The sequence below is a fragment of the Cervus elaphus genome, chromosome 14 (genome assembly GCF_910594005.1).
Source record: "Cervus elaphus chromosome 14, mCerEla1.1, whole genome shotgun sequence".
Taxonomy (NCBI): domain Eukaryota; kingdom Metazoa; phylum Chordata; class Mammalia; order Artiodactyla; family Cervidae; genus Cervus; species Cervus elaphus.
In genome coordinates this window covers 40,149,995-40,174,155 of record NC_057828.1, presented here as the reverse complement: position 1 = coordinate 40,174,155, position 24,161 = coordinate 40,149,995, and the positions used below count along the sequence as shown (strand labels likewise).

At 39.2% G+C, this 24,161-nt stretch overlaps 1 protein-coding gene across 1 annotated transcript in view; it reads right to left on the bottom strand.

The window, feature by feature from the left end:
* Nucleotides 1–13,469: 13,469 nt before the first annotated feature.
* The window catches only part of LOC122707901 (dimethylaniline monooxygenase [N-oxide-forming] 3), a 34,280-nt gene continuing 23,588 nt past the window's right edge, over nt 13,470–24,161 (bottom strand). The window contains exons 6-9 of the mRNA XM_043923888.1: nt 23,844–24,043; nt 18,709–19,064; nt 16,163–16,235; nt 13,470–15,470 (exon numbers count right to left, since the gene is read on the bottom strand). Coding sequence (XP_043779823.1) covers nt 15,128–15,470; nt 16,163–16,235; nt 18,709–19,064; nt 23,844–24,043 — 972 coding nt within the window. The 3' untranslated portion in view covers nt 13,470–15,127. The remainder of the gene's footprint in view (nt 15,471–16,162; nt 16,236–18,708; nt 19,065–23,843; nt 24,044–24,161) is intronic.

Sequence of the window (24,161 nt, the reverse complement as noted above, 5' to 3'; positions counted from 1 at the left end):
CACATCCTCTGACACTCTGTTCTCCTTCTGCCCTCAATCTTTCCCAGCATCAGGGACTTTTTCTCTGAGTCAACTCTTCATATCAGATGACCAAAATAATGGAGTTTCAGCTTCAGCATCAGTCCTTCCAATGAGTATTCAGGGTTGATTTCCACTAAGATTGACTGGTTTGATCTCCTTGCTGTCCAAGGGGCTTTCAGAAGTCTTTTCCAGCACCACAGTTCAAAGGCATCAATTGTTTTGCATTCTACCTTTTTTCCAATCCAGCTCTTACAACTTTACATGACCACTGGGAAGACCATATATATCCTTGACTATATGGAAATCAACTATACTCCAATAAAAATGTACAGAAAAGAATTAAAGTACTAATTGTGTAAATTAGATGTTGAAATATACACCTCAGTAGAGATGGCATTGTCAGCTGTTTTCAGTAATCCTTAATGAGAGTGAATTACAGATTCTTTGTTGAGGTTAGTGTGAAAGCAGGAGAAGTATGAAAGCAGTGGGTATTGGAATAACATGGCAAATATGCCAAGGAGCACAAAAGCATAAAGGGAAATCTTATAACTCCAAAGCAAACCCCATTGCCTCCATAGTTTCTCCCAGTGTCAGGGAGTGCCTTGGACTTTCTACATATCTGTGGCATGGACTCAACACAAAGTTGAAACCTCTATTTACCAGATTCCCACATAGTTACATAACAAGCAAGATGCTATACATTTCCATGTGGGGTATACTATTACAACTTAATCCTTTTGGCAAGAAGAAATGGGCAATTATTCTGACCAACTTATGTTTCCAATTCAGTAAGCTGTTTATTTTCAGGGCTTCCTCCATAACTAAATCTAATAACTGAGTTTGTGAACAGCAGTCATGAATACAGTAGATACGAAGCCTATAAGAAAAGGTTTCAGTGCTGTAGGAACCATCTTAAGATTGGAAAGAGTAGTCAGAATTTCCTTTGTTTAATAGTGTTATCTTAACCCTAGAAAAATGGTCAACAGAGAACTGGGCTTGTAGAATATAGTTGCTTTCCTTCTATTTTTGTCAAAGAATTAACCTGTACCTTGCCAGGGGATTGAAAGATTCTTGGCTCGGCCACTAGCTCTTTGCATATTTATTTCCTCATCTGCAATATAGATGTGGAGACTATCCTGGTAAGCTTACATACTGCTCATGTGTTCATGAAAAGAGGATGATAAAGTAAATTTGAAAGCCCTTGGAGAACAGTGTGATGTCCTAAAAATACAGGGAACGCTATCTGGATAAGGATGGTAATAATAAAGAATAAGGGCAACCATGTACTTCTGTAGTTTATATAACAAGTTGATTAGCCTCATAAATTAGTAACATAGATTTCTTTCCATTTGCTGTTGTTCATTGTTCAGCCACTGTCGTGTCTGACTCTTTGCAACCCCATGGACTATAGCATGCTAGGTTTCCTTGTCCTTCACCATCTCCTGAAGTTTGCTCAAACTCATGTCCATTGACATGATGCCATCGAACCATCCCATCTTCAGTCATCCACTTCTTCTCGTGCCTGCAATCTTTTCCAGAATCAGGATTTTTTCCAATGACTCAGCTCTTTGCATCAGGTGGCCAAAGTATTGGAGCTTCAGCTTCAGCATCAGTCCTTCAAATGAGTATTCAGGGTTGATTTTCCTTAGGATTGACTGATTTCATCTTCTTGCTGTCCAAAGGGCTCTCAAGAGTCCTCTACAATACCACAGTTTGAAAGCATCAATTCTTCAGCGTTCAGCTTTCTTTATGGCTCAGTTTTCACATCTGTATATGACTACTGGAAAAACCATAGCTTTGACTATAGGGACCTTTGTCAGCCAACTGATGTCTGTGCTTTTTAATATGCTGCCTAGGTTTGTCATGGCTTTTCTTCCAAGGAGCCATCTAGATGCATCTAGATGCAGTCACCATCTATTGTGATTTTGGAGATGAAGAAAAAAGTCTGTCACTGTTTTCCTTTTTTTCCCCTGATCTATTTACCATGAAGTGATGGGACCAGATGCCATGATCTTAGTTTTCTGAATGCTGAGTTTTAAGCCAGCTTTTTCACTCTCCTCTTTCACATTCATCAAGAGGCTCTTTAGTTCCTCTTCACTTTCTGACATTAAAGTGGTATCATCTGCATATCTGAGATTGTTGATATTTCTCCTAGCAATCTTGAATCCAGTCTGTGATTCATCCAGCCCAGCATTTCTTATGATATAGTCTGCATATCAGTTAAATAAGCAGGATGATAATATACAGCCTTGAAGTACTCCTTTCCCAATTTTGAACCAATTCATTGTTCTATGTATGGTTCTAACTGTTGCTTCTTGACCTGCATGCAGGTTTTGCAGGAGGTAGGTAAGATGGTCTGGTATTCCCATCCCCTTAAGAATTTTCCACAGTTTGTTGTGATCCACACAGTCAAAGGCTTTAGTGGATTTTGTGTTGTATTCTAATTACAATGACTCACTATTGTGGGGATTTAATCTTGGGGGTGATAAGATCCTATATGTGTTTGAGGAAGATCACCTTTGCTGCTGCATAGAAATTGGAATGTTAGGATGCAAGACTGGAAGCAAAGAGACTACTTGGGAGGCTCTTAGAGTGGTGGTTAAGAGTTAATAGTGGTTTGGACCAAGACAGAGGCTGTGGAGGTAGAGAGAAGAGCAAACATCTCCTGATGATATAGGTGGTGGGTAGGAAGGTAGTGAGGTGCTAAGGGCTGAATTGTGTCCCCTCTCAAATTTCTGTATTGAAGTTCTAAGCCCCAGTACCTCAGATTGTGACTGTCTTTGGAGACAGGGTCTTTAAAGAGGTAACTAATTTAAAATGAGGTTTGGGTATGGGCCAAGTCCAGGATGATCTGTGTGTTTATAAGGAGAGGAGATTTGGATACAAGCACACAAAGTGGAGAGACCATGTGATAATAGAGGGAGGAGGGATGGCCGTCTACAAGCACAGGAGAAAGGCTTCAGAAGAAACCAACCCTGCTGACAACTTGGTCTCAGACTTCTAGCTTCCAGAATGGTAAGAAAATACCTTCCTGTTGTTTAAGGCAGCCAGTCTCATGTATTTTGTTATGGCAGTTCTAGCAAACTAATACAGGAGGCAAAGAAAAGAATCAAGGATCATGCTTTAGTTTTTGGCTTGAGAAACTGAATATTTAGACATCTTATTACCAGGGTGAATAAGGGTGAGGGAGGAACAAGTTTGGGGTATATATGTGTGTTAGTGATGAGGAAAATGAAGAGTGGAATTTAGTAGTTTTATGTTTGAGATGCCTATCTATGTGCCAGATAATACATCACATAGGCAATGTTATGTATAAACACACAATTTATAAATGGTTATATAAGTACTTCAAATAACAGAGAGTCCAGCCACTCCCTGTAGCCTCTGAATGTCAATACAAAGAGCTGGTTATACATAGCTAATATCATTTATCCATGTCAACAAGTTGGACTATGATTTGTATATTATCTGTGTTGAGAAATATGTGTTGCATGATTTCTGTGTCTGCAAAGATAAATAGATTTTGGACAAGACACGAAAAGGTTAGATGTCACCCTGAAAAACCGTTCCAAATAAGGAGGCAATTGTGACATGCTTAAACAATGTACTGAGTTAGATGTCATATGGTGTGACTTTGGATTTGAACTGTGCTCTTTCTGGATGACTGTATAATCCTGGATTATAATCTTTGGCCAGATTTTTTTCAATCATTATATAATGATTCTTATTAGGGGTGATTTTGCTTCATTTAGGATGAGACAAGAATATTTGAGTGGGTAGCCATTCCCTTTTCTAGGGGATCTGCCAACCTAGAGACTGAACCCAGGTCTCCTGCATTGCAAGCAGTTTCTCTACCATCTGGTCCACCAGGGAGGCCCTTTTTCTCACTTCTTTTCAGATATTAGAAACCATTTAAAATCCTGTTCAATGATTTTTTCCAATATTTCAAACAACTTTTGAAACCCAGTGTGTGTATTTGTAGGTGAAAAATCCAGAGATCCTATACACTACAACTGAGGCTACAGTAATTGACATATTTTTTTAATGTGTATAGATAGGTTATATTGTCTATTAAGTGTCATTTCAGGACTGTAGATAGAGCATTGCAAGACACTTACTATTAAATGGGTATTTGCTGGGGTCCAGCCCCAGCAAATTCCAGGGGTACCCTCAGGATGAATGGTGTCGGTGAGTGAGAGAGAGAAAAAAAGAGAAACCAGACCGGGGTGTGCAGCAGAGTCTGACAGCATTTTATTTTTCACTGTAGCTTTTATACCCTAAGTTAGTACATTTCTAAGGGGAGGTGAAAGTTAAGCATACAAAGTTTAGTTTAACATTACATCAGTTTTGTCCTTCACGAAACCAGGGTGTTTTCTGCATACTTCTTTGTTCCTGAGAGTCTTCTTTCATAGTGGATCTTTGTACATTATCTTCTGGCCTTGGGGCCTATTAACATTTTATGACCTAGGAGAAGGCAAATCTGTTTTCTGTAGTCTATTCTTTATTGTTCTATTTTGCCTTGAGTTTAGCAGAAAACAGAAAAGTTGCAGTCTCATGGTACAGCAGATTGCAACATAGTAGAAATACAATCCTGTTAACACAAATGTCAGCCTTTTTGCAAAAGTTTTCAGCTAAATTTATCTAAAAAGTTTACCACACAAAGACTCTGTAGCTCTGGTGAGGCAGCCTCTGTTTTAGCACTCTTGGTTAAAATTAACAATTATCTTATTGTTTCCACACTAGGGCTAAACTCTTATTTTTCTAAATCCTTAACTATATTAACAATAGTTTTTACTGCACAACCTCAGCACAATAACAGCAATCAAATGTTGATCCAATAACTACTTTTAGAATAATATTTTTTGTGTTCTCCAGTAGGGCTTTCTCACCCCTCGAAGGGCTCTGTGCCTATCAGGGCCTTTTGTGATCAGGTTCTTTTTTTTTTTTTTTTTCAGTGGGTTTTGTCATACATTGATATGAATCAGCCATAGATTTACACGTATTCCCCGTCCCGATCCCCCTTCCCACCTCCCTCTCCAACCGATTCCTTTGGGACTTCCCAGTGCACCAGGCCCGAGCACTTGTCTCATGCATCCCACCTGGGCTGGTGATCTGTTTCACCATAGATAGTATACATGCTGTTCTTTTGAAATATCCCACCCTCACATTCTCCCACAGAGTTCAAAAGTCTGTTCAGTATTTCTGTGTCTCTTTTTCTGTTTTGCATATAGGGTTGTCGTTACCATCTTTCTAAATTCCATATATATGTGTTAGTATGCTGTAATGTTCTTTATCTTTCTGGCTTACTTCACTCTGTATAAGGGGCTCCAGTTTCATCCATCTCATTAGGACTGATTCAAATGAATTCTTTTTAATGGCTGAGTAATATTCCATGGTGTATATGTACCACAGCTTCCTTATCCATTCATCTGCTGATGGGCATCTAGGTTGCTTCCATGTCCTGGCTATTATAAACAGTGCTGCAATGAACATTAGGGTGCACGTGTCTCTTTCAGATCTGGTTTCCTCAGTGTGTATGCCCAGAAGTGGGATTGCTGGGTCATATGGCAGTTCTATTTCCAGTTTTTTAAGAAATCTCCACACTGTTTTCCATAGCGGCTGTACTAGTTTGCATTCCCACCAACAGTGTAAGAGGGTTCCCTTTTCTCCACACCCTCTCCAGCATTTATTGCTTGTAGACTTTTGGATAGCAGCCATCCTGACTGGCGTGTAATGGTACCTCATTGTGGTTTTGATTTTCATTTCTCTAATAATGAGTGATGTTGAGCATCTTTTCATGTGTTTGTTAGCCATTTGTATGTCTTCTTTGGAGAAATGTCTGTTTAGTTCTTTGGCCCATTTTTTGATTGGGTCATTTATTTTTCTGGAACTGAGCTGCAGGAGTTGCTTGTATACTTTTGAGATTAATCCTTTGTCTGTTTCTTCATTTGCTATTATTTTCTCCCAATCTGAGGGCTGTCTTTTCACCTTACTTATAGCTTCCTTTGTAGTGCAAAAGCTTTTAAGTTTCATTAGGTCCCATTTGTTTAGTTTTGCTTTTATTTCCAATATTCTGGGAGGTGGGTCATAGAGGATCTTGCTGTGATTTATGTCGGAGAGTGTTTTGCCTATGTTCTCCTCTAGGAGTTTTATAGTTTCTGGTCTTACATTTAGATCTTTAATCCATTTTGAGTTTATTTTTGTGTATGGTGTTAGAAAGTGTTCTAGTTTCATTCTTTTACAAGTGGTTGACCAGTTTTCCCAGCACCACTTGTGAAAGAGGTTGTCTTTTTTCCATTGTACATCCTTGCCTCCTTTGTCAAAGATAAGGTGTCCATAGGTTCATGGATTTATCTCTGGGCTTTCTATTCTGTTCCATTGATCTATATTTCTGTCTTTGTGCCAGTACCATATTGTCTTGATGACTGTGGCTTTGTAGTAGAGTCTGAAGTCAGGCAGGTTGATTCCTCCAGTTCCATTCTTCTTTCTCAAGATTACTTTGGCTATTCGAGGTTTTTTGTATTTCCATACAAATTGTGAAATTCTTTGGTCTAGTTCTGTGAAAAATACCGTTGGTAGCTTGATAGGGATTGCATTGAATCTATAGATTGCTTTGGGTAGAACAGCCATTTTGACAATATTGATTCTTCCAATCCATGAGCATGGTATGTTTTTCCATCTGTTTGTGTCCTCTTTGATTTCTTTCATCAGTGTTTTATAGTTTACTATGTATAGGTCTTTTGTTTCTTTAGGTAGATATACTCCTAAGTATTTTATTTTTTTTGTTGCAATGGTGAATGGTATTGTTTCCTTAATTTCTCTTTCTGTTTTTTCATTGTTAGTATATAGGAATGCAAGGGATTTCTGTGTGTTAATTTTATATCCTGCAACTTTACTATATTCATTGATTAGCTCTAGTAATTTTCTGGTAGAGTCTTTAGGGTTTTCTATGTAGAGGATCATGTCATCTGCAAACAGTGAGAGTTTCATTTCTTCTTTTCCTATCTGGATTCCTTTTACTTCTTTTTCTGCTCTGAATGCTGTGGCCAAAACTTCCAACACTATGTTGAATAGTAGTGGTGAGAGTGGGCACCCTTGTCTTGTTCCTGATTTCAGGGGAAATGCTTTCAATTTTTCACCATTGAGGGTGATGCTTGCTGTGGGTTTGTCATATATAGCTTTTATTATGTTGAGGTATGTTCCTTCTATTCCTGCTTTCTGGAGAGTTTTAATCATAAATGAGTGTTGAATTTTGTCAAAGGCTTTCTCTGCATCTATTGAGATAATCATATGGTTTTTATCTTTCAATTTGTTAATGTGGTGTATTACATTGATTGATTTGTGGATATTAAAGAATCCTTGCATTCCTGGGATAAAGCCCACTTGGTCATGGTGTATGATTTTTTAAATATGTTGTTGGATTCTGTTTGCTAGAATTTTGTTAAGGATTTTTGCATCTATGTTCATCAGTGATATTGGCCTGTAGTTTTCTTTTTTTGTGGCATCTTTGTCTGGTTTTGGAATTAGGGTGATGGTGGCCTCATAGAATGAGTTTGGAAGTTTACCTTCCTCTGCAATTTTCTGGAAGAGTTTGAGTAAGATAGGTGTTAGCTCTTCTCTGAATTTTTGGTAGAATTCAGCTGTGAAGCCATCTGGTCCTGGGCTTTTGTTTGCTGGAAGAGTTTTGATTACAGTTTCAATTTCCTTGCTTGTGATGGGTCTGTTAAGATCTTCTATTTCTTCCTGGTTCAGTTTTGGAAAGTTATACTTTTCTAAGAATTTGTCCATTTCATCCAAGTTGTCCATTTTATTGGCATAGAGCTGCTGGTAGTAGTCTCTTATGATCCTTTGTATTTCAGTATTGTCTGTTGTGATCTCTCCATTTTCATTTCTAATTTTGTTAATTTGGTTCTTCTCTCTTTGTTTCTTAATGAGTCTTGCTAATGGTTTGTCAATTTTGTTTATTTTTTCAAGAAACCAGCTTTTAGCTTTGTTGATTTTTGCTATGGTCTCTTTAGTTTCTTTTGCATTTATTTCTACCCTGATTTTTAAGATTTCTTTCCTTCTGCTAACCCTGGGGTTCTTCGTTTCTTCCTTCTCTAATTGCTTTACGTGTAGAGTTAGGTTATTTATTTGGCTTTTTTCTTGTTTCTTCATGTGAGCCTGTAATGCTATGAACCTTCCCCTTAGCACTGCTTTTACAGTGTCCCATAGGTTTTGGGTTGTTGTGTTTTCATTTTCATTCATTTCTATGCATATTTTGATTTCTTTTTTGATTTCTTCTATGATTTGTTGGTTATTCAGAAGCGTGTTATTTAGCCTCCACATGTTTGAATTTGTAACAATTTTTTTCCTGTAATTGAGATCTAATCTTACTGCACTGTGGTCAGAAAAGATGACTGGAATGATTTCAATTTTTTTGAATTTTCCAAGACCAGATTTATGGCCCAGGATGTGATCTATTCTGGAGAAGGTTCCATGTGCACTTGAGAAAAAGGTGAAGTTGCTTGTTTTGGGGTGAAATGTCCTATAGATATCAATTAGGTCTAGCTGGTCCATTGTGTCATTTAAAGTTTGTGTTTCCTTGTTAATTTTCTGTTTAGTTGATCTATCCATAGTTGTGAGTGGGGTATTAAAGTCTCCCACTATTATTGTGTTACTATTAATTTCCTCTTTCATACTCGTTAGTGTTTGCCGTACATATTGCGGTGCTCCTATGTTGGGTGCATATATATTTATAATTGTTATATCTTCTTCTTGGATTGATCCTTTGATCATTATGTAGTGTCCTTCTTTGTCTCTTTTCACATCCTTTATTTGAAAGTCTATTTTATCTGATATGAGTATTGCGACTCCTGCTTTCTTTTGGTCTCTGTTTGCATGAAATATTTTTTTCCAGCCCTTCACTTTTAGTCTGTATGTGTCTCTTGTTTTGAGGTGGGTCTCTTGTAGACAGCATATATAGGGGTCTTGTTTTTGTATCCATTCAGCCAATCTTTGTCTTTTGGTTGGGGCATTCAACCCATTTACATTTAGGGTAATTATTGATAGGTGTGGTCCCGTTGCCATTTACTTTGTTGTTTTGGGTTCACGTTTATACAACCTTTCTGCATTTCCTGTCTAGAGAAGATCTTTTAGCATTTGTTGAAGAGCTGGTTTGGTGGTGCTGAATTCTCTCAGCTCTTGCTTATCTGTAAAGCTTTTGAATTCTCCTTCATATCTGAATGAGATCCTTGCTGGGTACAGTAATCTAGGTTGTAGGTTATTCTCTTTCATTACTTTCAGTACGTCCTGCCATTCCCTTCTGGCCTGGAGGGTTTCTATTGATAGATCAGCTGTTATCCTTATGGGAATCCCTTTGTGTGTTATTTGTTGTTTCTCCCTTGCTGCTTTTAATATTTGTTCTTTGTGTTTGATCTTTGTTAATTTGATTAATATGTGTCTTGGGGTGTTTCGCCTTGGGTTTATCCTGTTTGGGACTCTCTGGGTTTCTTGGACTTGGGTGGCTATTTCCTTCCCCATTTTAGGGAAGTTTTCAGCTATTATCTCCTCGAGTATTTTCTCATGGCCTTTCTTTTTGTCTTCTTCTTCTGGAACTCCTATGATTCGAATGTTGGGGCATTTCACATTGTCCCAGAGGTCCCTGAGGTTGTCCTCATTTCTTTTGATCCTTTTTTCTTTTTTCCTCTCTGCTTCATTTGTTTCCACCATTTTATCTTCTACCTCACTTATCCTATCTTCTGCCTCCGTTATTCTACTCTTGGTTCCCTCCAAAGTGTTTTTGATCTCATTCATTGCATTATTCATTTTTAATTGACTCTTTTTTATTTCTTCTAGGTCTTTATTAAACAGTTCTTGAATCTTTTCAATCTTTGTTTCCAGGCTATTTATCTGTAACTCCATTTTGTTTTCAAGATTTTGGATCATTTTTATTATCATTATTCTAAATTCTTTTTCAGGTAGATTCCCTATCTCCTCCTCTTTTGTTTGACTTGGTGGGCATTTTTCTTGTTCCTTTACCTGTTGGGTATTTCTTTGCCTTTTCATCTTGTTTAGATTGCTGTGTCTGGAGTGGGCTTTCTGTATTCTGGAGGTCTGTGGTTCCTTTTTATTGTGGAGGATTTACCCAGTGGGTGGGGTTAGACGATTGGCTTGTCAAGGTTTCCTGGTTAGGGAAGCTTGCGTCAGTATTCTGGTGTGTGGAACTTGATTTCTTCTCTTTGGAGAGCAATGGAGTGCCCAGTAATGAGTTTTGAGATGGGTCTATGTGTTAGGTGTGACCTTGGGCAGCCTGTATGTTGACGTTCAGGGCTATGTTCCTGCATTGCTGGAGAATTTGCATGGTATGTCTTGCTCTAAAACTTATTGGCTCTTGGGTGGTGGTTGGTTTCAGTGCAGGTATGGAGGCTTTTGGACGGTCACTTATTACTTAAAGTTCCATGTAGTCAGGAGTTTTCTGGTGTTCTCAGGTTTTGGGCTTAAGTCTCCTGCCTCTGGATTTCAGTTTTATTCTTCCTGTAGTCTCAGGACTTCTCCAGCTATACAGCACTCCTTTCGAAGACAATGGGCTGCTTTTCTGGGTGCCTGATGACCTCAGCTAGCAATCAGAAGTTGTTTTGCGAAGTTTGCTCTGCGTTCAGTTATTCTTTTGATGAATTTGTAGGAGAGAAAGTGGTCTCCCCGTCCTACTCCTCCACCATCTTGGCTCCTCCCCTGTGATCAGGTTCTTTATTTTGTTTATGATTAAGGTGTTGTGAGCAGTCGTGTGCATTAGTACACATTTGCCAAACAAGCCAGAGTGCCAGCAAAAGGGTTTTTACTTGAAACATTTCCTTCATCCTTGGCCCCTTCATAGGCAACCAGCGTCCAGGAGATTTATTAATTAGGGTTCTATGTTGGCCTTTATTTAGTGAAAGAGAAGCAGGGGAGCCTCAGCAGGCAATGCAAAGATCTGCAACAGGAAGAACAAGGACAACAGCAAGAGGAGGAGGCTACAGGGTTAGGTAGAGGCCAGGGTCAACCTGGAGGGTCCCTTGTAGCCTGAACAGCCTTGCGTTTCAGGTCTTCTCCTCATGACCTTGTCATGGGTGGGATCTCCCATAATGACTCCTGGCAGGTATTGTATTGGATATTGTATTGGATTGTGTTGAGGACCACTGACTTTTAAGATCCTGATTAGAAGGGCCATCAGAGAGACCTCTTGGTCCAAGACTTATATTCATAAAGGGCCTCACGCGTATCATTTTAGTGTTGTCTCCAAATGAAATTCACTCTGATAGAACTGAAAGAAATTTTCTATCTTTAAAGATTGAACTTGCCGCTGAATCTTAGGGTATGGGTAGGGTATTATAAATCCCTATTTTAGTAATAAAACCTGTAGTTATCTTTTGACTATATAAGCAATATTGCATTATATTCTTTTATGCTAAAAGTTTTAGTTTTTGCTATATAACTTTTTATGATAAGTTACAGTTTTTGTAGTATTTTTGACAGTTGTTCATTAGAAAAATTGTTCATATAGAAAAACTAGACTTCTCTTGACTTCTGGAGAATCTCTGTATTATTGGTGTCATTCTGAGGACTAATTAAGGTTTAATTATTACTCTAACATTATAGCAGATTCTAGCAAATTCTGAAAATCTTGGACAGCTGAGAACACAAAGACTTGATTTCTATAAAAAGTGTTTCTGCTTGCTCAAAGCAAAGTTAGTTTTTTTTTTTTTTCCAGTTCTCTGTTACATACCAGACTGTGTACCTGACTGAATATATTTAAATATAGACTGAAAGGGTGATATTTAACTCAGCATTTTCATCAGAGCATCTTGCATGGTTGTGCCTAGGGGAGCATGCTCACTTTTTGGAAGACTGTTTGGGGTTAGCATGTGGGAAGATCTAAGAGTCCTCTGAAGTGAGTGCTCCTGCCTCCATTTCTGCTGAAGGAAAAGGAAAAAGAAAGACAGAAGGGGAAGAAGAAAGACAAAGAAGTTGAAGAAAGAAAAGAAGAAGAAAGAATGTTAACAGAGAAGAAAGGAGAGAAACATAGAGGAAAATGAAAGGCCAGAAAAGAGAAAGTGAAGAAGATTGGTAGTTAAATACACTGAAGATTGGCATTGACTTCAGTAGATTTTGACCAAAATCTACTACCTGGTTTCAGAAGCTGGATGATTCTAAATGGCTGAATTGCCAAAACCTCTTTCAAGGCCCTTCCTCCCATTATGATAACTGGATGTGGCCAATAATCCTGTGATCCTGCAGGTCAGTTTCATACCTAATCAGCATAGCTTTGTCAGCTGTACAAAAAAAATTGTATTTGCTTTTATTTTTAATATCTGACTGTGTACTTTAAAGAATTGGTAAGAATTTATAGATGAAACTGGGAGTGAAAATAATCTTGTATGCTTCATATGTTCAAATTCTGTAAGTCAGTTGAAATACACATACACACACACACACACATTTAGTCTTATCAGAGTTAAATATGCAGAAATGAATAATTGAGAATCATTAATGTTATGTGCTGGAGAAGGCAATGGCAACCCACTCCAGTCCTTTTGCCTGGAAAATCCCATGAATGGCAGAGCCTGGTAGGCTGCAGTCCATGGGGTCGCTAGGAGTCGGACAAGACTGAGCGACTTCACTTTCACTTTTCACTTTCATGCATTGGAGAAGGAAATGGCAACCCACTCCAGTGTTCTTGCCTGGAGAATCTCAGTGACGGTGGAGCCTGGTGGGCTGCTGTCTATGGGGTCGCACAGAGTCGGACGTGACTGAAGTGACATATCAGCAATGTTATGTACAAAGTAATTAAGACATTGAAATAGTTCAGTTTCCTATGGGTATGTGTGTGAGCATGCTTAGTCATATCCAACTCTTTGTGACCCTATGGACTTGTAGCGCCGCCCCCACTCCCCCCCCGCCCCCGCTCCCCCCCGCCCCCCCCCCAGGCTTCTCTGTCCATGGGATTCTCCTGCAAGAATACTTGCAGTGGATTCACTCCACAAGAATACTCCAGTGGAGTGGACTGCCATTTCCTCCTCCGGGAGATTTTCCTGATCCAGTAATCGAACCCGTGTCTCCTGAGTCTCCTGCATTGGCAGTCAGATTCTTTACTGTTGAACCACCTGGGAAGCGCTTGTTACAGGAATAGATAAATGTTAATAGGACTATTAAGAGAGTATATCTCTACTTAATGTGCTGTGGTAACCTAAACGGAAAGCAAGTCCGAAAGGAGGGGGATATATGTGTACATATCGGTGATTCATTTTCTGTACAGTAGAAACTAACAATTTTATTAGTTTCTATACTCCAATAAAAATTAATTTTAAAAAGAGTAAAAAGAGTATGTTGGCTATAATAGTTTAGGAAGAATATTCTATCCTTCATGAGCCAATTAGTGTTTACAAAACTTAAAGAATCATATGAGGAAGAATAACAGAAACTGTATCATATCAATTTTAGTCTTCAATTTATTTTGTGCACTAGCATTTATAACTTCAACAAAATAAATTTTATGAGCTGTATTTAATTTGTTTACTTGATTCCATTTAGGCCATAGGGTTTCCAGAAAAGTTCTGTGTCACTTGGGAATATTTAGGAATATTTCACATCTTGTAAGAAGAACTTCAAAGCAGAATGCTACTCTGCTTTGTTGTTCAGTCACTCAGTTGTGTCCGACTCTTTGCAACCCCATGGACTGCAGCACGCCAGGCTTCCCTATCCTTCACTGGCTCATGTCCATTGACTTAAATAGTTAGGAAAAGGGAATGATTTAAATTCTGCTGCTGTGTATAGCAGCATCCATAATAAATCTTAGCTCTGAAGATTAAAATACCAAGAGAATTAAAAAAAGAAAAGAAGAAAGTGTTAGAGAAAAACGTGGTCTCCTCCTCTTGTTGCTCTACTGGCTCTAGCTATAGATGAAGGTATGGGTGTGTCCTCAGTCTCTGACAGGTTAAAGGGGCTGTTCTGCTTGGGCTATCCTGACTTCTGAGCCTAGCAGGACTTTTTGTGTGGTTATTAGGAACTGGTAGAGGTTTGACAGGTTCCAGGGTTTTGTTAAGTATTTTATAATAGAGAAAGGAATAGTGAAGAAGAAAGATACAATAGTATTTTCCCCCAAATCTGTGTCTGTTCCTTCATAACCAAATATAACACAATTTTTAAAAATAATAATGTTCGTCTGGAAAAAAATTGAAGATGTAATAAGAAATATAGAGTTAAACAATATGAAGAACCCCCTGGTAACTGATGATGCTAATGGATTATTTTATCTGCTCCATAATGTCAAACATTTTTAACTATCAAAATTTAATTGTAACATGTAATAATACTTTAAAAGTAACATTTTAGATTTATTTTGGTACTACATTCCATAAGGGATATAATTCTATATGATCCATATCAGGTTTTATTAGACTTGGGTCACAGCTTTGGCTAAAGACTTAATTTTTTATGACTTTCCATTCAGTTAAAAGGTATATTTGGTGCTCCACTCATTGTTGCTGTTGTCCTTATCTTGCTGCTACATGTGAAAGTTTGTTTCTTTATTGAGAATATAAATAAAATGAGTTACTTCTTGCTAACTTTCATTACAGACAGGATCTTCATGCTACTTTTCTTGGCCAGGGAACAAGAGGAATTGCCTGGAGGACACAGCAGAAAACAAAAATAGAATATAATAGCCAAATAACCAAATTCTCCCCTTGATCCTGGTGAATGGTTTGTAAAATCAGGCTGAGACTATCATATTGTGACTACTCTGCTTAATTTACTCACTGTTTAGATTTGAAATATGTATTTCAAAGACTGTTAAAGGAGAAAAGGAATCATGTCAAATATTTCAGATGAGTTAAGTTAAAAAGCATATATCTAACTACAAAATGTTATGGAATTAAGAAATGTTAGTGAAAATTAAGGGGAAATGATAAATGCTCTTTAGATCATGCCATGATTCTTATATGCGCTTATTTAGAAGCCTAGCGATAGTACTGTCTTACTAATGCCCACTGAATAGGAAAATAGGAGATGTGAAATTCTTAATTTTTATATAGTGAAGTTTCTTCCCAGATATTGTTAGTAATGTTCAGAATCCCAGATAGAGTGATGGTTAGAACAACACAATGAAAGCAGCAATTGATACAACAGAAATAAGAACTGGTCTGAACCAGTTGCAAAATAAGCAAGGCTTCAGAGGACTCCCAACCACTCTGGTCGTCATGGGTTTCAGTAACCGGTCCCACTGGGTCAGGATGGCGTTCCTGGCTCCTGGCCACTTTCCTGGGCCCACCAGCCTAAACTGGTATGGGGTACAAGGACCAAAGTAAACCTCCAACGCCAACTTTGGATCGGTGAGAAACAGCCATGGGATGTTGGGCTTTGCCCCAATGAAGGAGGCAAGTTCATCCATATAAACAATATAATCCGTTTGTATGGTATCACTTTTGCCAAACCTAGAGGAGAGAGAGAAACAAGACTGTGGTTATCTGAGCTTTGTGTAGAAACAAGAACACCTTTTTATCCATGCAAATCAACATCTATCCTTTTGTTGGTAAGGGGATTATTGCTCATTATATAGTACTTCGTAGATTTTACTGACGGACTTTCATACTGATCTCACTTTGACATTTCACAACACAATAAAGCCGCTGAGAAAGGCATCTTAATCCACATTTACAAGTAGAGGAATTGTCTCTTGCTCAAGGGAAGTTATTAATTCATGGCCACTGAGTTGATTAGTGACAGAGGTAGGACTGGAGTCCAGTTCTTCTGACTAGTTCTTATATGGCAGAGTCATTTTATTAGAGCCACCTGTTGGAAGGCATCCTTACATTTCAGAGGATTTATGAGCTAGAAAATAGAAGTCCACATTCATGTGTTCCCAAACTTCTCTGATTTTTAATCTTTCTGGGTCTCCTTTTTATGATATATTGCAGGAGCTATGGAGGGCTGAAACAGGATTTAGTGGCATATCAGGTGCAAAGTAGATCCTTGATAACTATTTGTTGAATGGCTGAATTTAGCTCATAGCTGTCACCCTAATGGCTCCACTGAGGACTATTCAAGACTAAAACAATACTAAGTATTCACAAATTCAGATTTTGCTATGAAAATTCTAGATCCCCTTTACCATAGATGCTCTTACAATTTGAGCTTTTTCCCCATTTTTTCATCAATATCATTCATCATGTCCTTGACAGAAGGCAAAGGGCAAGTTCCTAAAAAAAAAAGGAAAGACATGATAATAGTTAAATAAGTCTGGCATAGGACCAGCCTGCAATGTTTCTTTTTTAATAATGAGTTGTGAATCACATTAGTATTTTCAAATTGTGTTGTCATTATCTAGCAAAATAAAATCTTGAACAAATAACCAGGGAGTCATTCTGAGACAAACATATAAGTCATTCTTAATCTTCTCAGAGATGATTATTTTCACAGTGATTAAAACCAAATAACCTTTCATCTTTCTATCTTTGCTCTTAAACTGGTTTTTGGATTTAAAAATCAGTTTGAAGGATTATATTCTACTCTCTCAGCTTTATTTTTAAGTATGTCATCTAATAAATTATAGTCAAAGGTATATTGACATCTGGTTTTTTTTGAGATTTAACAAACAGATCTTCATAGGAAGTTATCTTGCTTTGCCCCCAAAGGGAATTTCCAACAGATAAGATAGAGAATTTAGTGAAGCTACAAGTTTCTCTCTGGAAAGCCAACAGCTCCTGAATGAGACTGTGGATGTGGACTGTCCACAAGTCACCAAGGACATAGGGAGGTCCTGAGAGGCCAAATCTGAGTTGGGGCTGCCCCAGGATTTCAGGCTCTTCCTGGCATTAACTTACAGAATTCTCTAAAACCTAGACCCAAACTCTTGTACTCGGAGATGCTTCAAATCTAGTGTGGTTTCTTTGGCAACTTGTGATCACCTGGAACAAGACTGGAATTTCCAGTCTAGCTCTGATTGCTCAAGACCTACAATGACTCTCTGTTCCTGAAATCCCTACAGGCGGAATCACAAGAACAGTCTGTCAACATGGTGTTGTTCCAAACCTTGGAACTGGTTCTGTCCTTGGGCAAGAGGAGAGATAGAGAAAAGGCTATGTTCTGTAGTCCACCAGCTACTGCCATTGGGCTGCTTGTAACTGACCTCTTGGTCTGGTAACCCAATTCCCTCAAATTGGGTTGTTTGCCTTATCTCTCATTTTCCCTAAGACTGAGTCTTTGCATCAGTTCTCTGTTGGCTGGGTCTCTGCCCTGTCTCTTTTCTTCAGGGCCCAGGTTATAACTAGTATCTTCACAGAGAGTAAGTGAATATTTTATAAGCAATTAAGACCTACATTTTAATGCCAGTCTCTCTGAACCTGAATCCTGAGTTCAGTTCTAAGTAGGATTTCATTCCATCACTTTCTTGGCTGCTGCTTTGCTGGAGAAACATCACCCTGCAACACATCTCTGCTTGGAACCAGGGGAGTGAAGAAGATTTAGAGAGATTGCTGATATGTAGGACTATAATGATGTGGTTGGGAGCCTGGTGGTGAGTGATGATGCAGGATATGTAGTTGCAGGTTCAAATATCCAGGATAAAAGAGCATTTAAACCCCAACAAGTCAGGTAGGATTGGCTGACTTGTGGCTTACATGTGGCTTCAAAGGAAGCAGACCTGCTAAGATTCATTATCCAGAAGTTTCAGGTTTAAGACCAACCAGATTTTGCACTTTACACTTTGATATCTTGATTTGTTCTTTAACCATAGCTTGGTTTTATTATCTGAATCTGCCCACAATGGCATTCAAACCTTAATGTGAATCTGATTCCAGTACTTGGGGCTGGATGATGCTGTCTGCCTTCCTTGCTTGACCCCAATCAAGTTCATTGTTTCTTTTTTCTTTTTAAAATACAGGGACTTAGTATTCCTTTACCTTAGAGACTGTCTACAACACCAAATGCTTTCTGCTTCTACTGATCCACTGCTGGTCCTCATCTGATATATGGCAAGGAAGAAAACAGGGCAAGAGAGCCACCTCCTTACCAGAAATCATACTTTTTTTTCATGAATGTGGATATTTAAAGTTGCTGGATTGACTTTGAAACATCTTCTTTCATTAAACTTTCAAGCAATGTCATTCTATTGAGTTTTGAAAATCTTAATTTTATAAAGTTCTTCTGAACCTAAGATGAGAAGCTCTGGTGTTCTCAAGTTTAATGAAAGGTCTTGGGTAATTGACAATTAAGGAGTTATAGGGTTTAACAGGTGGTGCCAGTGGTAAAGAACCCATCTGCCAATGCAGGAGACATAAGACATGCGAGTTCAAGCCCTGGGTTGGGAAGATCCCCTGGAAGAGGAAGTGGCAAGCCACTCCAGTTTTCTTGCCCTGGAGAATCCCATGGACAGAGTAACCTGGCAGGGTATGGTCCATGGGGTCACAAAGAGTCAGATACGACTTAAGCGACTGAGCATGCAAGGAGTTATAAATCACAAAAACACTCTTGAATCATTGTCTTGTACTATTGTTTGTGACAATCCAATATATTTTTAATTGCTTATAAAATATAGTACCAAAAATATAGAATTATAGATTCTGGAAACTCGGTGGGACCTAGGATTTGTTGCTTGTTAATAGGAATATTGTTTTCCTAAAGATTCAAAGGCATTCTCATCTTCCCCATCAATGAACATCTTTGCCTACTTACCCTTAATTACTTGTACTGCCCAGCGAGACTGCAGGTCAGTAGTGGGGATGACAGCTCCAAGTGACTGGACAAGGCCAATCACAGCCAAGGTTGGCTTCTCCAGTGGAGGCGGAAAGATGCCTTTAAATAAGGTGACCTCATTGTCTCTGCTCTTAATGATGGAGTCATCAAGGAAGGGGTAGGCATGACTGTAGCCTGTTGCAAAGATGACACAGTCAATGGCCTTAAACACTGTCCCATCCTCAAAAATAGCTGAATCCTCTGTAAACTCCTTCACGTTTGGCTTAATGGTCACAATGCCACATAAAATGCGAGCTGGGAGTTCGTCATTGAACACAGGCTCTTTCCTCAGGATGCTGTATGGAAAACAAGCATTAGAACAGTACCATTTCCTTTTTTTTATTGGTTCATAATTAATTGATAGGAAAAACCTACCTAAGATTTTTTAATGTGCCATGGAGTGTCATCAACATGACTGATAGATAAAACTTATGTAAGGCCACATTGTGGAGTAACAAAAGTTGGTTTTTGCTAATCCCGTCTCTATTTCCTATAATCTTTCTCCCTTTTCCCACAGAACTCTCCCCAAATTCCAGAATAAGCACTCAGACCATATCCCCTGTATCAGGAAAAACAAAGGTCAGAGTACCTGGGTCTTTAAATTTATTTCTTTGCTACTGTGAACCTTAATTAACTGTGAACCTTGATCAAATTAGATTTTCCTAATTTCTCTTGCCTTATCTTCCTCACCTGAAGTGGCGATAACAGCTATACCTATCTCAGGTCATCGGCTGACCTAAGTAATATAAAGAATTTGGCGCAGTTTGTAGCACATAGATAGTGCTCGAAATGTTAGCCATTATTCTTAATGTAATATAATCCAAAGTGACCATTGTGATGTAAAGAAGATCAAATAGGAGGAAAGAAGACAAAGGTGGAAGGCTGCAGCCAGGTTCTATCATAGAGGGTGAAGTGTGAACCCCATGCAGACAAAGCCATGTCAGGTGAGGAAGTGATGGTCTAGGAACTTAAATAAGGCCTGGAGAAGAAAGAGAAACTGGAAATCTGGAAAGAGAGAGCTTTCGATTATTTTTTATTCAGTAATATCTCTAGTGAGTGCACAGAATTCTGCCTTAGGGGTGAACCGAATAATTTTGGAAGAAAAGACATGGTTCTTATGTAGGATGATGGGAACTGTGTGTGTGAGAGAGAAAGCCATAGATAGATGCTACTGCGGAGGAAACTGAGCCAGACAATGAGACTGGTTGGACTGCTGGTTGGAAGAAGGCTGGATTCAACTGCTCGAATTATCTGCCATTTATCTTAAACTCACTTCCATGTTGAAACTTCCTTTGTCAAGGCCACCAGGATCTGCAAGCCACCAGTTCCAGTGGTCTACTCTTACTCCTTATTTTACCCAATTTATTAATAAACTCACACTTGATGGTTTCCTCCTCCTTGAAACACTCTGTTTGTTTTGCTTTCACGTCATCACTCACTCTTGATTCCTTTCTACCTACCTCGCTATACCTCGCTATTTCTTCTCAGTGTCCCCTGCTGAATTCTTCTCCTCCAGACCTCTAAATAGTGACATGCCTCAGGTCTTTTGTCTTCTCTATTGACATTCATTCTTCAAGAGATGTCATCTAGTTTTCATTTATTTAAATACTATCTATATTCTGACCAGCCCACATTTTAAACTTAGGGTTTGAATCTCTCTTCTGTCTTATGTACCCCACTGCCGTTCCACGTTCTTCTATGCAAATCCCGAACAGGCATTCCAACTTTAATACATTTAAAACTAAACCTCTGCTCCTGCCATGGTTGTCCACATCTCAGTAGACATCACCTCCATCTTTGCTCCCTTGCTCAGACCAAAAGTCTGAAAGACATCCTTGACATTTTGTTTGCTTTCACATTTGCTATTTAATCGAACAGAAAATCCTGTTCAGTTTACCTTCAAACTCTATCCCAATCTGACAACTTCTGAGCACTGATGATCAGTTCAGGCCACCATCCCATCTCATCTGGGTTTTTGATAATAGCCTCTTAACCAGTCTTTCCACTTCCTTCCTTGACCCCCTACAGTGAGTTATGACCATAACAGCCAAAGCGATCTCTTCAAACTAACTTAGACCTTGTCTCCAGTTTGGTCAAATGCCTGCTATGGTTTCCCACTGCATTCAGAGTAAAGGCCAGAGCCTTTACAATGGCTTCCAAGACCCAGTGTCAGCTGGTTATTTTGATGTCTCTGGTTTCATTTCCTGCTATTCTCCCCAGTCTTCTTCTCCAAGAAAAGAAGCCACTGTATTTTGTCAAACATGCCAGTCATACCCCTGAAGAGATGATGTCCTAGCTGTTTCTACTGTCTAGAATAGTCTTTTCAAGATACCCTTCTGGATCATTTTCTCATCTCCTTCAGAAATTTGCTTGAAAGCTTTTTCAGTGAGACCTTCTCTAAGCATTGTTTAAAATTGTCTTAGTGTCATTCCCTGTTACCCTTGTCTGCCTTATTTTTTCTCTTTGGTATATACAATTTTGAGCTATTTGTGTCTGTTTCCCATTATTAGAACGTAAGCCCCATGAGGATAGGGATTTTATGAGTTTGTTCACTGCTATATCCACAGGTCCTGGCACATAATAAATGCTTAGTAACTATGTGTTGACTTAATGAATTAACTTTGATGTAAACAGCTTAGAACTTGGGGTTTTCACCCATGTCCAATTTCTTATCATGTGACTGGCTTGGAGGATATTATAGGAGAGAGTGAGGAGAAGGCTGAAGATGAAAATATTGTGGCCATAGTTCGGTGGAAGGGCTCCATTAAGGGGCAGGTAATGAGAGCAAAGGTAATGAATGATGCAATGAGGTAATGAATGTGAAGTCAAGTGGGCCTTAGGAAACATCACTATGAACAAAGCTAGTGGTAGTGATGGAGTCCAGTTGAGCTATTTCAAATCCTAAAAAATGATGCTGTGAAAGTTCTATACTCATTATGCCAGCAAATTTGGAAAACCCAGTGGTGGCCACAGGACTGAAAAAGGTCAGTTTTCATTCCAATCCCAAAGAAAGGCAATGCCAAAGAATGCTCAAACTACCATACAATTGCACTCATCTTACACGCTAACAAAGTAAAGCTCAAAATTCTCCAAGCCAGGCTTCAACAGTATGTGAACGGTAAACTTCCAGATGTCTAAACCGGATTTAGAAAAGGCAGAGGAACCAAAGATCAAATTGCCAACATCTGTTTGATCATCAAAAAAGTGAGAGAGAAAAACATCTACTTCTGTTTTATTGACTACACCAAAGCCTTTGATTGTGTGGATCACAACAAACTGTGGAAAATTCTTCAAGAGATGGGAATACCAGACCACCTGACCTGCCTCTTTAGAAATCTGTATGCAGGTCAGGAAGCAACAGTTAGAACTGGACATGGAACAATAGACTCGTTCCAAATCGGGAAAGGAGTACATCAAGGCTGTATATTGTCACCCTATTTATTTAACTTATAAGCAGAGTACATCATGTGAAATGCCAAGCTGGATGCAGCACAAGCTGGAATCAGGATTGCCAGGAGAAATATCAATAACCTCAGATATGCAGATGACACCACCCTTATGGCAGAACGTGAAGAACTAAAGAGCCTCTTGATGAAAGTGAAAGAGGAGAGTGAAAAAGTTGGCTTAAAACTCAGCATTCAGAAAACTAAGATCATGGCATTTGGTCCCGTCACTTCATGGCAAATAGATGGGGAAACAATGGAAACTTTTTTGAGAGACTTTATTTTCTTGGGCTCCAAAATCACTGCAGATGGTGACTGCAGCCATGAAATTAAAAGACACTTGCTCCTTGGAAGAAAAGTTATGAACAACCTAGATAGCATACTAAAAAGCAGAAATAGTACTTTGCCAACAAAGGTCCATCTAGTCAAAGCTATGGTTTTTCCAGTGGTCATGTATGGATGTGAGAGTTGGACCGTAAAGAAAACTGAGCGCTGAAGAATTAATGCTTTTGAACTGTGGTGTTGGAGGAGACTCTTGAGAGTCCTTTGGACTACCAGGACATCCAACCAGTCAGTCCTAAAGGAAATCAGTCCTGAGTATTCATTGAAAGGACTGATGCTGAAACTGAAACTCCAATACTTTGGCCACCTGATGCAGTGCACTGACTCATTGGAAAAGTCCCTGATTCTGTGAAAGATTGAAGGCAGGAGGGGAAGGGGATGACAGAGGCTGAGATGGTTGGATGGCATCACCGACTCGATGGACATGCATTTGAGCAAGCTTCAGGAGTTGGTGATGGACAGGGAAGCCTGGCATGCTGCAGTCCATGGGGTGGCAAAGAGTTGGACACGACTGAGTGACTGAATTGAGCTGAATGAGAGGGAAGCGCCAAGTCCTGCCTTGCTTAGCTCTGAAGTTAAGAAAGAGGCTTTAGAGCAAGGCGGCTATGAGTGAGGCACTTTGGAGTCAGCAAATCTGGACTTGTTTCAGTTGCTATTTCTGACTTCCCAGCTGTGTGGCTTTGGTAAACCACAGTTTTCTCCTCTCTAAAATGAAGATTATAATAGAGCCATCATCATAGTTGCTGTGGCTCCCCTGCTTGGCTCAGATGGTAAAGAATCTGCCTGCAATGCAGGAGACTGGGGTTTGATCCCCGAGTTGGGAAGGTCTCCTGGAGAAGGGAATGGCAACCTACTCCAGTATTCTTTCCTGGAGAATCCCAAAGACAGAAGAGCCTGGTGGGCTACAGTCCATAGGGTCAAAAAGAGCTGGACACAACCGACCCTAACACTTTCACTTTTTCATAGGCGTTGTGAAAGTAAAGTGAGATAATGTACGTCTGAGACTTAATAAGGCTCTGACATGTATTAAGTACTTAAAAACATGTTAACTATTATTATCATCACTCTAGGGACTAAAATTCTTGACCTATTATATAACTGTCCAGCTGTGCAAATCTGGTAAGGAGAATTGTGAAACAGGAAAACACTCCTAATTTTTGCAATTCTTTGTCCTCTGAAATGTGACAGGTGATTACTTCACTCTGACTTGTATGGGGGTTGTATCACACATTAGGGTTGTTGACAGTGAAATAAAAGTTAGCAGGCATTTCATATTTAACTCTGCTTTACCCGTTTAAAGGCATCAAGCCATAGTTCTCGTGCTTGAATCTGGCATTCATTTGCTTCATGTACCACCAGTCAGAGATGACTGTCGGTAACGTATTCTTGAGGAATGTTTCAAATCGAGTGACAATCAGCATGTCCCATGGATAGCCTTCATCCCAGACCCGGCTCATCACCCAGGAGCCACTTCGGGAGCTGATGATGACCTTGAAAAACACCAGTTCAACTGTTAAAGTGGTGACTGTTTGTAGTGGATATGCCCCTCAGATCTGCCTTTAGGAATGGAGTTATTACCCCACTGCTGGCAGTGCCCAGAAGGCAGCC